At 43.3% G+C, this 17,207-nt stretch overlaps 1 protein-coding gene across 2 annotated transcripts in view; it reads right to left on the bottom strand.

Moving 5' to 3' along the window:
• Positions 1-17,207, bottom strand: part of RFX4 (regulatory factor X4) — a 168,160-nt gene that overhangs the window by 97,104 nt on the left and 53,849 nt on the right. For both annotated transcript variants that reach the window (XM_066263556.1, XM_066263566.1), the window contains exon 4: positions 2,974-3,097. In XM_066263556.1, the coding sequence (XP_066119653.1) occupies positions 2,974-3,097 (124 nt within the window). The remainder of the gene's footprint in view (positions 1-2,973; positions 3,098-17,207) is intronic.

Genomic DNA, 17,207 nt, shown 5'->3' with positions numbered 1-17,207 from the left:
CATGGGGCAGGGGCAGGGGGAGGCTTCAGGAAGCATTGATGTCTGTTTCACCTCAGCCTACTTGCAAGCTGAGGTGGGGGGGGGGGAGACTGCTATCAATCTAATTTTCCCCTAAAAACTAATTTGAAATATGGAACCTTGCCTGCTTTGAGTTACAAGTTATTAGATGAATCATAAGTTTGGAGGAACCTGAAAGGAAGACTGGCCACAGTTGCACCCAAGGTCTCAAGATGATGGCGGCTGCAGCATGCTGGGAGCCCACAGGAAGGGCGACTGCCTGGGATTTCCATTCAACAAGCTCAGTGTGGAGCCCGCCCTCAGCAGGTTCTGCCATCCTTCACCTACAAGGACGGCCCCAGTGCCCACTGCACTGCAAGGTAGCTAAAAAGCTTTTGCATTTATACTTTTAATTCCACTGGAGCATTTCCTTGCTTTTGGACTGAAGACAGATGTATATTTGGGTGTTTGGATCTTGGAATCAGCTAGCACTGCACTTCTTCTTAGGGAGGAAACAATATTTGGAAAAATATTTTGAATAGCCAGTTGGGGTAAATGAGACCTGTAAGCCTCGATGTCAGCAGAACCCAAGGATCAGGGAACAGAGGAAACTTGGTGGAAGTTGTCCCAAGAAAAAAGGGACAGAGAAGTGAAGGGGTCAGAAGGAGGTGATGGAGAGGGAATGAGGAGGCAGCAGAGTAGAAAGGGCTGGAAATAGTGGGGAACTAGCAGGTGGAGAACCAGTGAGCCTCCAATGTGGTAGGAGGTGGAACAGCATTTTGAGATGGTGACATCTGTCCCACAGGACAGTTTGAGATGTAAACCACTCCTACAAACTTCAGTCTGCTAGGATGGCTAGGACTGCCTTGTACAAGGCAAAGAGGCCCCTGCATTTCATTCCTGGCTCATAATGGCTCAGAACATGGCTGTCTAATAAAACTTTCTATGATGATGGAAATGTTCTGTGCTCTCCAAAATGCTAGCCTTTAGGTACATGTGGTCATTGGACATCTGAAATATGGCTAATGTGACTGAAGAACTTAATTTAACTATAAGTTATCAACCATATGTAGCTAGTGGCTACTGCACTGAACAGGTGCAGGAATAGGTGGTAAATGCAGAAGGAAGAGTCCCAAGTCAAGGTGACCCTGAGAAGCAAGTGCTCTGGGATTTGCTGAAATCTTGGTGGCAGGCTTGAGACCTCAGATATAAACAGAACTGGGAGCCCGGGAGAAGGAGCAGAGTTAAATTACTTTTACCTAGATCATGAGGTTGAAGAAACCCTAAGATGATGACACGGTTACAATAGTATCTGAGAAAAAAGGAGTAGAAGGTCCTAACACAGGCTAATTGGAGTTTCTAGAAATGGTGAGGGGTTGTTGTTGGTTTTTTTCAGGATCTAAGCTAACAAATGTCGATTTGTATCTGCACACAAACATTTCATGGAGGACTCACAACAGTTGTAATGGCATACTAAATACCTGAGTTAATAGATGACTAAGTGAACTATACCTTACACCATCTACTGACATCCTCTCACCTGAACCTGACAACCCCCTGAAGAAGGCAGGGGTGGATTCCCCCTTCACAGTGAAGAGGGCTAAGAGTTTAAATGAAGTTGGTCTTTCGGTCACCCAACCTGTCCCTCCATCTGAGAGGCCTTATCTGGGCTGTCCATTGTGGCCACTGCCAGGGAGCAAATGAATGTTTCAGGGCCACAGACACGTGACAAAGCCCCAGGGTCCCCTACATTCCTGGTGTGCTTTTCCTTCCCTCACCTGCTGAGGGGCTCAGCCTCCCTCCCTGGTCTGGGGGCCCCTCACACTAGGACCCATGTTGCCTAACACTGCCTGCCACACAGTCCGTCTCAGCTAACACAGATAGGCTGAAGACATGAATGAAGAAAATGGCAAAGTTGGCTTCACCATTGACATTTTAAAAAATCATTTTCCCTTTGGAGAAATAGCCTGAGTGCATCATAAAAACATTTCCCGTCCCTAAGTCGCCCAAGCACCGTCCCACGCAGAGAGTGGAGCCAGTTCCCAGCCACTCAGTGCTGGTCTCTGCAGGGGGGCTGGCTCAGGTCTGACACCACTCTTTGTTTTCCTTACTGACGACTTCTCTGTCGGGAGAATGCTAAAGGGACTCCTGACACGGACACACTGCCCTTCTCCTTCCATTCCAGTCCCGGTTCTGCCTCACTCACAAAACCAGTGAGGAAAAGAACACGCCTGCCTGTGTTTTGCTATCAGATGCAGTAAAAATTAGACATAGAGACAAGAAACTAATAAAAGGACAAAGAATTTTGGATGTATTGACAAGCTAAACTGGGTATCTTGGAATGTAAAACTCTAGATTTTTATCTATCATATAAACAAATATTCCTTCTTAGAGTGCTTCCCTTGGCCTGGTAAACATGAACGATCAGTGACAACAATTTTTTTGTAGACACAGCCCAAAATGGAGAATATATTTTTATCATAAGGTGGACAGAGAACAGTCAGGCCTGCCGTGACATCACAAACATGACCACTCCCAGTGGAGGACTCCCAGACAGCCAAGCTAAGGACAGAAGGCCATTTCCCAGTTTGTCTAAGGCTTTCCCATGACAAAGCCAAGCAGCTGGTGGGTCCCAGGCCACTGACATACATACAACACACTTGTGAGTTCAATATGTGCCTCGCAGAGGAAAGAAGTCACTTTCTGCAAATTAAGTACTGAGGAAATTCAAGTTAGAGCTTCACTTTTTCCTTTATAACCTGTCTGACTTGTTGGAAGTGCTTAACACTTAGGCATTATTTTGTTTGGGTATTTGGTTTGGTATTCCTTTGTTAACCAGTGTTTAAACTTTCTACAGTGAAATCCTACAGCAAAGTTTGGTAACTTAAAAAGAACCAATTAACATGATCAAGAACTGTGTGTAAAAATTACTTTAAAGGGTGTTAGGAAAGGAGTCAGCCTGGTGGCAGGACTCACCTTCCCGAAGCTGGCAGCATTGACAGGCTGGGTGTCATTCTTCTCGCAGAAATCCAGGTAGTGCATGTAGAGGGCGCTGCGAGGAATGCAGACCCCTTCCGCAATCTCATAGTTCTCCTCCAGCCTGGGGAGATAAATGAATGCCCGATGAGCAAATCCCAAGCAAGGCAGTTATGATCTTTCTAGTCCTTCTCCAGAGCTAGGAAGACCTCAGAAACGACTCCCTTCCTACAGAAGGGAAAACTGAGACCTAGGAGGACAAAGCAATCTGCCCAAGGTCATGATGGAGTTAGTAGGTTTGCAGGATCAGACTCCTGGTCCCTGTAGATATGACTGCTAGTCACCTTTTCAGCTCAAATTCCCAGTTCTTCTCCTTAGTGCCGTCATTGGCTTGGCTACATTCTGGGTGGAGCAGGTTCCCCCAAATTCCAAACATGGCATAGGGTCCTGCAGGTGCCCCACTCAGCCACGCTTCAAACCACACGCTCACTGTGTAGCCATTTCCCATGGATATCAAAATCACGGAGAGTTTTTGGCTAAAAATACATATGTGGGGATAGCCCAGGAAAACAAATGCCCTAGGAGAGACTGGACAGCTGGACAGGCACTAACCCATTGATTGAAGGGAGGTTGTCTACCCACAGTCGGGAGCTGAACCACTTGTTTTCTTTAGGATCTCCTGCTCAGCTGTCCTAAGCTTTTATGATTCTACACCCATTACCTTCTTAATGAGAACAGGTCAGGGGTTCACAGTAGGGACTTTCAACCTCGGTCAAATCCCAGCCTCATCACTTGGTGGTTTGGTGACCTTGGGAAGGTCACTCCACCTCGGGCCTCAGTTTCCTCCTGGAGCTGGTGACTATAACCACCTCACAAGGTTGTGGTGGCGACTGAATATAATGTGTGACATGCACCTGGTAAGTACTTAGTAGATATTGGACCTCATCATCATCCATTTTTCTCTTCATAAAACATGTGTGGACTCCTGTAGGTCCAGAATATGTGCTAGATAATGGGAACATAAAAGCAAACTAGATATTTTTTCCTCTTTAACCCAAACACCAGAATCTAAGCAGCAAAAGGAACCCGACCTCCTTTGCCATAGACACACTGGAAGGCTAGATAATGTTTCCAACAGAACCGCTGCAACACATGACCATCTGGGGCTTCTCTTTGGGTCCTGCTACCTGCAGAGCCTGGGGCACACGCTGCAGGAAACTCATGACAGAAAGGATTTCTCCTTTGATCATGAATTAGATTTTGGGAAACAATCCAAAGTCATTTGGAATCAAGTTTGAGGGATAAAGTGACTGGATTAAGTCTTTTCTCCCAAACATTTGGGAGGGGGGGGGGGGTCATCAAAAATAAGGCATGCTTCGAAGGCAATAAAATACATAACCTCAAGTGGCTTCTAACTTTCTCTAAGGGCACTTGCCAAAGAAGTGGTCCAGCACTGTCGTAACGGGAGGGAACGAGGACATAGCTTCCCAAAATGCCCACTAGAAAGGACAGCCCTCATTTGGCTCATCTGACATGTGGTTGAAAGAAAGTCAGTTCAGTCTTTCATATTCAAACTCCATGGAGAGGTGCAGCCATCGGGATGCTTGGATTAATGAAGGAGCCGGGTGCTGAATGGTCCCCGGTCCCGTCATCCACCCTCCTCCTTTTCCAGGAAGGGGAACATTGAGTAACTCCTGACAGTTTTTAGAAGTGTTTCAGGAAATCCTTCTTTATGCAATCCTTTCTGGGCAACCTCATTCCTTGAGGCTGAGTCAGTTCTGCCTCCCTGAAGTCCAGCATACCCCTTGGCACACAGCAGGTGCTCAATAAGTGTTTGATGAAGAGACTTTTTCAGTCATATAGTCACTCAACACATATCTGTTGATCTTTTATCACTCGGCAGGTGCAGGGGATACCACAGTGAGCAATATGGTCATGGTTCACATACAGAGAACAGACTGATAGTGGACAGATGGGTAACAACATAGGTAATTTCTAATTTAACACATATGTATTGAGTGCCAGATGGTGTTCTAAACATTAATGAAATGGCAATGAATAAAAGGGCTTACATTCTAGTATATGTGTCCCCAACATCTAACTCGGAACTCGAAATGTGTTTCTTATGGAGAAATGGTTTCATGTAGAGATTAGGTTCCTTAGGACTACCCCAGTGGTTCTCAACCTGTGGGTTGCGACCCCGGCCGGGGTCGAATGACCAAAACACAGGGGTCGCTCGTGACTCACAGGTTGAGAACCGCTGGACTCCCCTGAGCTTCAGTTCTGGTTTTAATGGGAATCAGCCCTATAGCTTTGTCTGTTTCTCTATAAAGGGGAGCTCAGGAGTCTAAATAACAAGCATACACACAAACCTGTAGGGGCTGTCTGAGTAAGCTTTCACAAACTGGGGTCTCACAGACATGCTTTGTTTGGCCTGAACACTGTTGGCCCAACTTTTAAAATTCAGGGCATTTCATATTAGAATCTGGATTTCTGGCTTCTTTTGAAAAGGCTGAAATCTGGCAATGCTGGGCCCATATTCCTTCATGACAACAATTGGCCAGCATCACATGTGCCCTCAAACTCGCCAGAGTCCTCACTCCTCCCTATTTTTCTAACACCCAATCTATTTTCTGTTCCTTGTCTGGCTCCTGTGGTAACATAAGACACAATCTATGCCCTGGTTCCCTTTGCAGTTTAATTGGGGAGAATAATGCACAGGACTTAGAATATGTAAGTGTATAAACAGCTGATATAAGTGCAGTAGAAGGTGGGAAAACAGAAAGATTAGTGTTAGAGTAGATGATCAAGGTTTTGTGGTTGAACTGGGATTGCAACTTTGTACCAACAGCAGCAGCCAGCATCTGTTTAGCTCTTCCTAGGTACCAGGCACTGGGTATCTACGATCTCATCTGATCCTCACAATAACCCTATAAGGTAGGTATTATGCCCATATGTTAAAGGAGGAAACTGAGTCTCCAAAAGTGGAACTCATTTGCTCACGGTCATGCAGCTGGCTAGTAAATAAGGGAGTCTGTCTCACTCTATACCACTGTGGCGTTCTCCAAGGTAGAGGAGGGGGGTCTCAGGCATGAGAACCAGCAAGGATGAGAGACAAGTGTGGCATATGCCTTGGGTGAGGGAGATATTGGTCTGAGTGGAGAAGGGGGCTTGTAAAAAAGTATCTAAAAGGACAGGACCTTGGGGAGGGGGCATGGAGAATTTCTGAATGCCCACAAAAGAATATGGCTTGGCATAAGAGTCTAGCAACCCCCAGAGTTGAAAACATTATTTTCAGAAGTCAATGAAGGGATACTCAGAGAATCAAAAAAATAAAGACTCAGATGCGGGAAGACCTGAGTGTTTCTTGGATGCTGTAGATCTAATAATAATGTCATCAATAACAACACTGACTTTCATTTAAAGCTTAGTATGTCCTTTTTGCCAGCAATGGCTTGAGTATTAAAAAATGTAAAGAAAAAAATCCATTTTACAGGTTTCATCTTTGACTATTGAGAGTTCCACTAATTACTCTCTTTGAAAAGCTATGACCTCAACTCTTTAGACTGTTGGGGAACGTTTTCCAGTTTAAGGAGTCCACACAATTTGGGCAGCAGGAGCTTTGCACACGACAAGCTGTGTGTGTGCTGTGCTTATTTTTGCTAATGAGTTCCTAAAATTAATTTTGGCCAGAAAAGTCCATGGGCACAGTCAACAAACATGCATTTCAAACCATTCAGAATTCATATTATAAAAGGCATATGAGCCTTTAAAATGATTGGGGGGGTAGTTAAGATTTTTTAAGCATGAGAGTAGTATGATCAAATCTATTTTATGGTAGGTGGACAAGGCGGACTAGTGAGGCCTGACACAGGGTGACTAACTATTTAGTATTTATTGAATGAATAAATGAATGAATGAACAACTGAGACCAGTTAGGAGCTACTACACTAGTCCTGGCAGGGAACAATGGGGCATGACCTGAAGGAGCGGCGATGGGAGCAGAGGTGACATTTAAAGTATGGGTCTCCGTTGTCAGATGGGAGAAGGGTAGGGGCAAGCAGGGTGTGTTCTTAGTTTCCGAACTGGGCTGAATGGATGAATGGGAACCTCACTCTCCAAAATTTAATGCAGGAGTGGTGAGTTATGGGGGAACATAGTGCTGCCAAGTGTAGTGTTAAAGAGCACACAGGCTTGCAGGTAAATTCCTGGACCCCCCTTCCCATTCATTAGTTACTTTACCTAAGTCCCCTGTGCTCAGTGTCCATTTGTTGTTCCTGTGGCTTTGTTTGCTAATTAAGTCTTACCAAGAGATCAGGGTTAAAATACAAGATCAAGATTCAAAGACATCTCATTAACAGCATCAACAAACGATTTGAGTCAGGTGGGTGTAAGTCATAGATCACATAGGCTGAGCTAATTAAGCAGGTACCTGACAAAGGCCAGCACCTTTGACCACATTTCTACCCATGTTTTATTCCTCTTGTCAGAGCTTCTTTGCCTCAGGTATTTAGGTGGCTTATGACTATGAAGCATTTTTAATAAGCTCTATGAAGGAACCGATGTAATTGGCATTAAGGGCAACTTTGATGTCTGATGAGCTTCTACTATCCGGAATAACATCAAGACATCTTTCTTCAAATCTCCTCAGAAAATCCAGAGGGTCCATGTGTGTGCTGAAATTGCTGACTGGAATGTCCGCTTCTCCGCCGAAGGCATGGCAGAGAGAAAGGCAGTTAATTATCTCTCTTCATATCTGATGAAACTTTCCCTTTTCCTTCTCACTTTTAGAAGACATCATTAGTCTGACATGGTGAACAATACTCCATTATACCTGGATATTTTTAATGATCAGAAAAAATTCCTCACTTCTTCCATTTTCTGATTTTCTATTCAACAACTTGATCATATTTGAATTGAGCCTACCCTATTACAGAGATAATAACCTCAGTCTACTAGCCAGCATGAGTCATTATCTGCCGTATACATTTTTAAAAGACCTCCTCACGAGGTTTGGCATGTGGCATCCAAGGAGGCACGGGAGAGCTTTGTATTAGCACTTTATAATGAAGACCAAAGAGCACCTAGCATAATGGTCTGTTCTTATTTTAAACCTAGGTGTTTTGTATGTATATATGGGCTTTCAGTTAAAAGTCTCTACTTTTCTTGAGTCCTTGCACACACAGAAAATTTTTTCTTGTGTTTTACCAAAAGAAAAGACAAGTTTAAAAACAAACAAACACAAAACAACTTTGCTAAATGTCGTTACTTACGATGAGGTCATCAGAGACACTATTCACTCTCACAAACCATCCCCCTTTACCTTCCCTCTCCATTCTGTCCCTGTCTGGACATTACAAATAGGGACACCAAGGACATCTTCAGCTGCACCCTCCTGCACACCACTGGGAGTATTGCTCCCCGTCAGTGTGAAGCAGTAGAATTACTAATGCATATTAGAATGTTACTGGGATTGCAAAATTGCCCACTCAAATAGCTTTACCATTTTACACCTTAATTCCAGCACAAAATCCCCTTTTTAAAAAGTAGAAACACATGGTTGGCTCAGCAGTATGGCATCGGCCCAGTGTGTGGAAGTCCTGGGTTCAATTCCTGGTCAGCGCACACAGGAGAAGTGACCACTTGTTTCTCCACCCTTCCCCATCCCGAGCGCTCTCTCTCTCTCTCTCTCTCTCTCTCTCTTGCCCCTCCTGCAGCCATAGCTCAAATGGTTTGAGCAAGTTGGCTCAGGCACTGAGGATGGTTACATGGCCTCGCTTGAGGGACTGAAAATAGCTTGGTTGCTGAGCAATGAAGCAGCTGCTCCAGATGGGTAGAGCACCGCCCAGCAGGGTGGATCCTGTTAGGGGCATGTGAGAACCTGTCTCTCTGCCTCCTGCCTCCCTGCCTCTCACTCAATTCTAATTTTTTAAAAAAATTAGTAATAATAAAAAAATAACAAAAAGTAGGAACCTAGCTCCACAACATAGCACCTCATTCTCTGAGACACTGACACCCTCATGTTGTCCTGCTTAATCATCCCTTCTCCATGTGCAGCATTGGCTTCTAAGAGGCCACAGTCATACCTTGACATCTAGCATCTCTGGTTGCTTTCAGAGCTAAAAAAGTTCAGCCTTTCTTTCCGGAACTCATACTATGAAAGTAAAAAATGTTATGACAGCACTGAATAAAGACTCAGGTCAAAGCTGGGTACAAAATGTCAGGTATTGGTCACATCCAATGAGTGTGATCTAGGAACCATGACCCGGTTTGAAACTTCAACGTACTTCTTTGGAACAGTATCAAACCCAATCCTCTGCCTCTGGCCTCCAAGCTAATTTACTTTGTTTCATATTAATTTGAAATACTGAAGGCCCATCAACCACCCGAGGCTTCATTTTTATTTTTTTCAAAAGAAAAGAAAATGCCCCCAAGAGAATGACCTTAGGAAGGGCTTAACTTCCTCTGAAAATTGCTGAAAGGGAAAATGGGTCCACCCTGAGGGTCACGAGGAGGAGAGGGGGTGACACCGAGACACAGAAGGTGAGAGAGGGTGGTGCTGGAGAGGGGACACGTGCTGGCAGCAAGGAGGCCAAGATGGTGGGGCAGGCTGCTTTCCCTTCCAGAATCCTGTGCCTGAAGAGAGTCACTGTGCGGCCAGGATGCCGGCAGTGCCTTCCCCAGTGGGTTGGGCTTTCCTAACCCTCGTGTCCAGGGATGCTGGCAGGCGTTTGGCAAAAGGCATTTGACAACGTTTGCCTGCTTTCTGTGGGGAGCTGCCTCAGGATCATGTGGCCTCAATGCTTTTAGGTTGCTTAGCTGCTATATTATTTGTTGTTAGCGTGGGACGGTCCCTAGGGAGATGGGAAGAGGCTCATGGTAAGACCAGGAAAGGGGGGGGAGTGGTGAGGCAAATGGCTCCTAACCCAATTCTAAAAACAAACTAAACGTCCCCGGAGAGTTCAGCACTATTGGCCAGGTGGCAGCCACCTTGGCGGCGAGGCCAATGTCTTTTCTTTAACATCCTGCCAGGCTGCACACGGCCACTGGAGAGAAGGGACAACATGAAGGATGTAAACGGCTCAGAGAATGAGATGCCATGTTGTGGAGCTAGGTTTCTAGTTTTACAAAAAGCACTTCATACTGCCAGTGAAGGTGTGAAGTGGCAAAGCCGCTGGAACTGGCAAACGTGAAGTCCCATTAACACTTTTTGTGTACCCACCACTTTCCCTTCCTGATGCCGCACAGAAGCAACATTTCAGCAGGTGTGCAAGGGGCAGAGGTGAAGATAATCTGTAGGCCCTATTTGTAATGGTGAAGATGAGATTTGGACCCCATCTAAAAGTCCATCAAGAGGGAAAAAGCAAAATAACTTCTGCTGCTGCCCCGGGGGCAGGGGGGCGGGGAGTAGTGTTGCAGTGAGGGTGGTCCTATGGACTAACGCGGGTATTGCTCCCAGGCATTGTACTGGGGAGGAAAGCAAGGTGTGGGTTAATATAGCACACCAGGCTGTGCAACAATATTTTCAGTGTTATAGGTCTGCATCCTTTTTAACAAGGAGAAAATGTTAAGTAAAAGAAGAATCACAGTTCAGAAACTTTGAAAAGTACACATGCATGTACATGTCCAGGCAAAGGACAGCACACATACAGATGCGTGTACACACACGTTTCTCACAGGTAATTGGGTTGCCCTGGAGAAGGAAGCAAGAAATTTCACGAAGAAAAAAAAAAAAATTAGCCTCATCTGTAATGCTTTTGTTTTTAAATAAGTAAATGTATTACTTGTGGAAGAAAAATAAAATGTTTTAATTCAATGCATTTGTATCTCGTCTTTTTATAAAAAGCTACAAGGCCCTGGCTGGCTGACACAGTGGATAGTGTCGGCCTGGCATGCAGACCGACCCAGGTTCGATCCCCAGTCGGGGCACACATGAGAAGCGACCATCTGTTTCTCTCCTTGTCCTCTCCCCCTTCTCTCTCTCTTTCCCTCTCACAGCCAGTGTCTCAAGTGGTTTGAGTGTGGCCTCAGGCACTGAGGATAGCTCAGTTGATTCAAGCACTGGCCCCAGACAGGGGATTCTGGTCGAGGCACATGTAGGAGTCTGTCCCTCTATCCCCCTGCCCCTGCTTCTCTCATTTAAAAAGAAAAAAAAAGCTACAAAATTTATAAAAGAAGAAGAAAATTAGACAAAGAAAAGAGATTGAAAAGTACATAAGCAGAAAATTCAGCCCTGATCTCCCAACAGCCAGAGCAAAAAGTGGACATATTATAAATTATGTCACATTTCCTTATAAAATGGAAGGTGATCCAGTTCCTTTAGAGTCAGTTTTTACACTGAAACTATATCTTAAAAATATTTACTCATGTGGAACTTGATATAGGAGGTCGCCTGCTCTTCACCAGTTTTAAACATGACTCTGTTCCTATTTAAGTTTAGAGAAATGTCCCTTTTCTTCCCCAACTGTTTACAGAGCCTATCCCCCGCCTCCCTCCTTCACCTTGTCGGTATCACTCCCCACCCCCACCCTTGCTCGCTGTACTCCAATCACACAGGCCACCTCCTGTAGTTTCTTGGACAAGCTCAGCCTGTTTCCAACCTGGAGAGAGAAGCCGACACTGGTGCACCCCGGTTACCACTCAGGACTGAGGCGTCCCTACCCATTGCTGGGAGGCTGGTTCCTGAGGCTGACTCCTCCCTGGGAAGTTGTCCTCAGTGGGACAAAGAAAACTGCCTAGCCTAAAGTTACACCCCCCTCCTTGGGGACAGCCCACATCCAGTGATGGGCAAGGTGGAGGAATAAAGGACCGGATCCATGGCCTCAATTCTGGTCGTCTCTAAAGGGCCATCTGGCTTCAGAACTCTGTGGGACCACTAAAGCCTCATGAGTCCCTCTTCTTGGTCCTTGTGATCCACCACTGCCTTCCTAGAACCTAGGACACGCCTAGGAAATAGTAGCTTCTCAGTAAACATTTCTTGAATTAGTTAATAATGGAAATTTTATCTCAAAAATATAATATAAAAAAAATAAAAGGATAATTTGATATCTGAACAACTTGATGCATTTGGATAATAATAAGACTAAAATGTATATATTTTTTATAAATTTTTATTAATTTTAATGGGGTGACATCAATAAATCAGGGTACATATGTTTAAAGAAAACATCTCCAGGTTATCTTGTCATTCAAATATGTTGCATACCCACCACCCAAAGTCAGATTGTCCTCTGTCACCTTCTATCTAGTTTTCTTTGTGCCCCTCCCCCTCCCCTCTCCCCCCCCCCCCCCCGTAACCATCACACTCTTGTCCATGTCTCTTAGTCTCGTTTTTATGTCCCACCTAAGTATGGAATCAAGCAGTTCTTAGTTTTTTCTGATTTACTTATTTCACTCCGTATAATGTTATGAAGATCCAACCATTTTGTTGTAAATGATCCGATGTCATCATTTCTTATGGCTGAGTAGTATTCCATAGTGTATATGTGCCACATCTTCTTTATCCAGTCATCTATTGAAGGGCTTTTTGGTTGTCTTGGCCACTGTGAACAATGCTGCAATGAACATGGGGCTACATGTGTCCTTTACATATCAATGTCTCTGAGTTTTTGAGGTATATTCCCAGCAGAGGGATTGCTGGGTCATAAGGTAGTTCTATTTTCAGTTTTTTGAGGAACCACCATACTTTCTTCCATAATGGTTGTACTACTTTACATTCCCATCAACAATGAATAAGGGTTCCTTTTTCTCCACGGCCTCTCCAATTCTTGCTATTACTTGTCTTACTGATAATAACTAATCTAACAGGTGTGAGGTGGTATCTCATTGTAGTTTTTTTTTTTTTTTTTTTTTTTGTATTTTTCTGAAGTTGGAAACGGGGAGGCAGTCAGAAAGACTCCTGCATGGGCCCGACCAGAATCCATCTGGCATTCACACCAGGGGGCAATGCTCTGCCCATCTGGGGCGTTGCTCTGTTGCAACCAGGGCCATTCTAGCACCTGAGGCAGAGGCCATGGAGCCATCCTCAGTGCCTGGGCCAACTTTGCTCCAATGGAGCCTTGGCTGCGGGAGGGGAAGAGAGAGACAGAGAGGAAGGAGAGGGGGAGGGGTGGAGAAGCAGATGGGCGCTTCTCCTGTGTGCCCTGGCTGGAAATTGAACCTGGGACTCCTGCATGCCAGGCCAATGCTCTACCACTGAACCAACTGGCCAGGGCTCATTGTAGTTTTGATTTGCATTTCTCTAATAACTAATGAAGATGAACATCTTTTCATATATCTGTTTGCCATTTCTTCCTGGGAGAAATGTCTGTTCATGTTCTCTTTCCATTTTTTTAACTGGATTGGTTGTTTGTTTGTTGTTGAGTTTTATGAGTTCTTTGTATATTTTGGATATTAGGCCCTTATCTGAGCTGTTGTTTGAAAGTATCATTTCCCATTTAGTTGGCTGTCTGTTTATTCTGTTGTCAGTTTCTTTTGCTGAGCAAAAACTTCTTAGTCTGATGTAGTCCCATTCATTTATCTTTGCCTTCACTTCTCTAGCCTTTGGAGTCAAATTCATAAAATGCTCTTTAAAACCAAGGTCCATGAGTTTAGTACCTATGTTTTCTTCTATGTACTTTATTGTTTCAGGTCTTATGTTTAGGTCTTTAATCCATTTTGAATTAATTTTAGTATAAGGGGACAAACTGTAGTCAAGTTTCATTCTTTTGCATGTGGCTTTCCAGTTTTCCCAGCACCATTTGTTGAAGAGTCTTTCTTTTCTCCATTGTGTGTTGTTAGCCCCGTTATTGAAAATTATTTGACCATATATATGTGGTTTTATTTCTGGACTTTCTATTCTGTTCCATTGTTCTGAGTGTCTATTTTTCTGCCAATACCATACTGTTTTGATTGTCGTGGCTCTATAATATAGTTTGAAGTCAGGTATTGTAATGCCCCCAGCTTCATTCTTTTTCCTTAGGATTGCTTTGGCTATTTGGAGTTTTTTATAGTTCCATATAAATCTGATGATTTTTTGTTCCATTTCTTTAAAAAATGTCATTGGAATTTTGATGGGAATTGCATTAAATTTGTATATTGCTTTGGGTAATATGGCCATCTTGATTATATTTATTCTTCCTATCCAAGAACAAGGAATATTTTTCCATCTCATTGTATCTTTTTCGATTTCCCTTAACAATGCTTTGTAGTTTTCATTATATAGGTCCTTTATATTCTTTGTTATGTTTATTTCTAGGTATTTTGTTGTTGTTGCAATCGTGAAGGGGATTTTTTTTGAGTTCGTTCTCAAATGTTTCATTGTTGGCATATAGAAAGGCTATGGACTTATGTATGTTAATTTTGTATCCTGCGACTTTACTGTATTGACTTATTGTTTCTAGTAGTCTTTTTGTGGAGTTCTTGGGGTTTTCTATGTATAGGATCATATCTGCAAAAAGTGATACTTTTACTTCTTCTTTTCTGATATGGATGCTTTTTATTTCTTTGTCTTGTCTGATTGCTCTGGCTAGAACCTCTAGCACCACATTAAATAAGAGTGGAGAGAGTGGACAACCCTGTCTTGTTCCTGATTTAAAGGGGAAAGCCTTCAGTTTTGTGCCATTTAATATGATGTTAGCTGATGGTTTATCATATATGGCCTTTATCATGTTGAGATATTTTCCTTCTATACCCGTTTTGTTGAGAGTCTTAAACATAAAATTGTGTTGTATTTTATCGAATGCCTTTTCTGCATCTATTGATAAGATCATGTGGTTTTTGTTCTTTGTTTTGTTGATATGGTGTATTACGTTAACCGTTTTACAAAGGTTGAACCATCTTTGAGATACTGGGATGAATCCCACTTGATCATGATGTATTATTTTTTTAATATGTTGTTGTATTTGATTTGCTAATATTTTGTTTTGTATTTTAGCATCTGTATTCATTAGAGATATTGGCCTGTAGTTTTCTTTTTTCTTTTTTATTTTATTTTTTTTCATTTTTTTTTTTTTTTTCTGAAGCTGGAAACAGGGAGAGACAGTCAGACAGACTCCCGCATGCGCCCGACCGGGATCCACCTGGCACGCCCACCATGGGGCGACGCTCTGCCCACCAGGGGGCGATGCTCTGCCCATCCTGGGCGTCGCCATATTGCGACCAGAGCCACTCTATCTAGCGCCTGAGGTAGAGGCCACAGAGCCATCCCCAGCGCCCGGGCCATCTTTGCTCCAATGGAGCCTTGGCTGCGGAAGGGGAAGAGAGAGACAGAGAGGAAAGTGCGGCGGAGGGGTGGAGAAGCAAATGGGCGCTTCTCCTGTGTGCCCTGGCCGGGAATCGAACCCGGGTCCTCCACACACTAGGCCGACGCTCTACCGCTGAGCCAACCGGCCAGGGCTGTAGTTTTCTTTTTTTAGTGCCGTCCTTGCCAGGTTTTATTCTGAGGGTTATGTTGGCCTCATAAAATGTGTTTGAAAGTATTGCTTCTTTTTCAATTTTTTGGAAGATTTTGAGTAGAATAGGAACCAAGTCTTCTTTGAATGTTTGATAGAATCCACTAATACAACCGTCTGGGCCTGGACTTTTATTTTTGGGGAGGTTTTTAATAGTTTTTTCTATTTCCTCCCTGCTGATTGGTCTGTTTAGGCTTTCTGCTTCTTTATGATTCAGTCTAGGAAGGTTGTATTGTTCTAGGAATTTAACCATTTCTTCTAGATTGTTGAATTTGGTGGCATATAGTTTTTTGTAGTATTCTACAATAATTCTTTGTATATCTATGATGTCTGTGGTGATTTCTCCTCTTTCATTTTGGATTTTCTTTATATGAGTCCTTTCTCTTTTTTCTTTGGTGAGTCTTGCCAAGGGTTTCTCAATTTTGTTGATCTTTTTAAAGAATCAGTTTCTTGTTTCATTAATTTTTTCTAGTTTTTCTGTTCTCTATTTCATTTATTTCTGCTCTGATTTTTATTACTTCCTTTCTTCGGCTGGTTTTGGGTTGTCTTTGTTCTTCTTTTTCTAGTTCCTTAAGATGTGAAGTTAAGTGGTTCACTTGGGTTCTCTCTTGTTTGTTCATATAGGCCTAAAGTGATATGAACTTCCCTCTTATCACTGCTTTTGCTGCATCCCAGAGATTCTGATATGTCGTATTGTCATTTTCATTTGTCTGTATATATCTTTTGATCTCTGCACTTATTTCTTCTTTAACCCATTCATTTTTTAAAAGTATGTTGTTTAGTTTCCACATTTTTGTGTGTATTTTCCCCTCTTTTTTGCAGTTGAATTCTAGTTTCAAGGCTTTATGATCAGAGAATATGCTTGGTACAATTTCAATTTTTCTGAATTTGCTGATGTTATTTTTGTGGCCCAACATATATGGTCAATTCTTGAGAATGTTCCATGTACACTAGAGAAAAATGTATACTCTGTTGCTTTGGGATGAAATGTCCTGTAGATGTCTATCATATCCAATTGCTCTAGTGTTTAATTTAAGGCCAATATATCTTTATTGATTTTCTGTTTGGATGAATGATCTAGAGCCATCAGCGGTGTATTGAGGTCTCCAAGTATGATTGTATTTGTGTCAGTTTTTGTTTTTAGGTCAATAAGTAGCTGTCTTATATATTTTGGTGCTCCTTGGTTTGGTGCATATATTTATATATGTTAAGAATTGTTATGTCTTCTTGGCCCTGGTCGGTTGGCTCAGTGGTAGAACATCGGCCTGGCGTGCGGGAGTCCCAGGTTCGATTCCTGGCTAGGGCACACAGGACAAGCGCCCATCTGCTTCTCCACCCCTCCCCCTCTCCTTCCTCTCTGTCTCTCTTTTCCCCTCCTGCAGCCAAGGCTCCATTGGAGCAAAGTTGGCCCGGGCGCTGAGGATGGCTCTATGGCCTCTGCCTCAGGTGCTAGAATGGCTCTGGTTGCGGCAGAGCAATGCCCCAGATGGGCAGAGCATCGCCCCCTGTCGGTTGCATGCGGGAGTCTGACTGACTGCCTCCCTGTTTCCAACTTCAGAAAAATACAAAAAAAAAAAAAGAATTGTTATGTCTTCTTGATTCAGTGTCCCCTTAATCATTATGAAATGACCATTATTGTCTCTGATTACTTTTGCTGTCTTGTAGTCAGCATTATTAGATATGAGTATTGCTACACCTTCTTTTTTTGGATGTTATTTGCTTGGAGTATTGTTTTCCAGCCTTTCACTTTGAATTTGTTTTTATCCTTGTTGCTTAGATGTGTTTCTTGTAGGCAGCATACAG

The sequence above is a fragment of the Saccopteryx bilineata genome, chromosome 1, assembly GCF_036850765.1.
Source record: "Saccopteryx bilineata isolate mSacBil1 chromosome 1, mSacBil1_pri_phased_curated, whole genome shotgun sequence".
Classification (NCBI taxonomy): domain Eukaryota; kingdom Metazoa; phylum Chordata; class Mammalia; order Chiroptera; family Emballonuridae; genus Saccopteryx; species Saccopteryx bilineata.
Note: the sequence above shows the minus strand (reverse complement) of the source record. Positions and strands in the feature narration are given on the sequence as shown.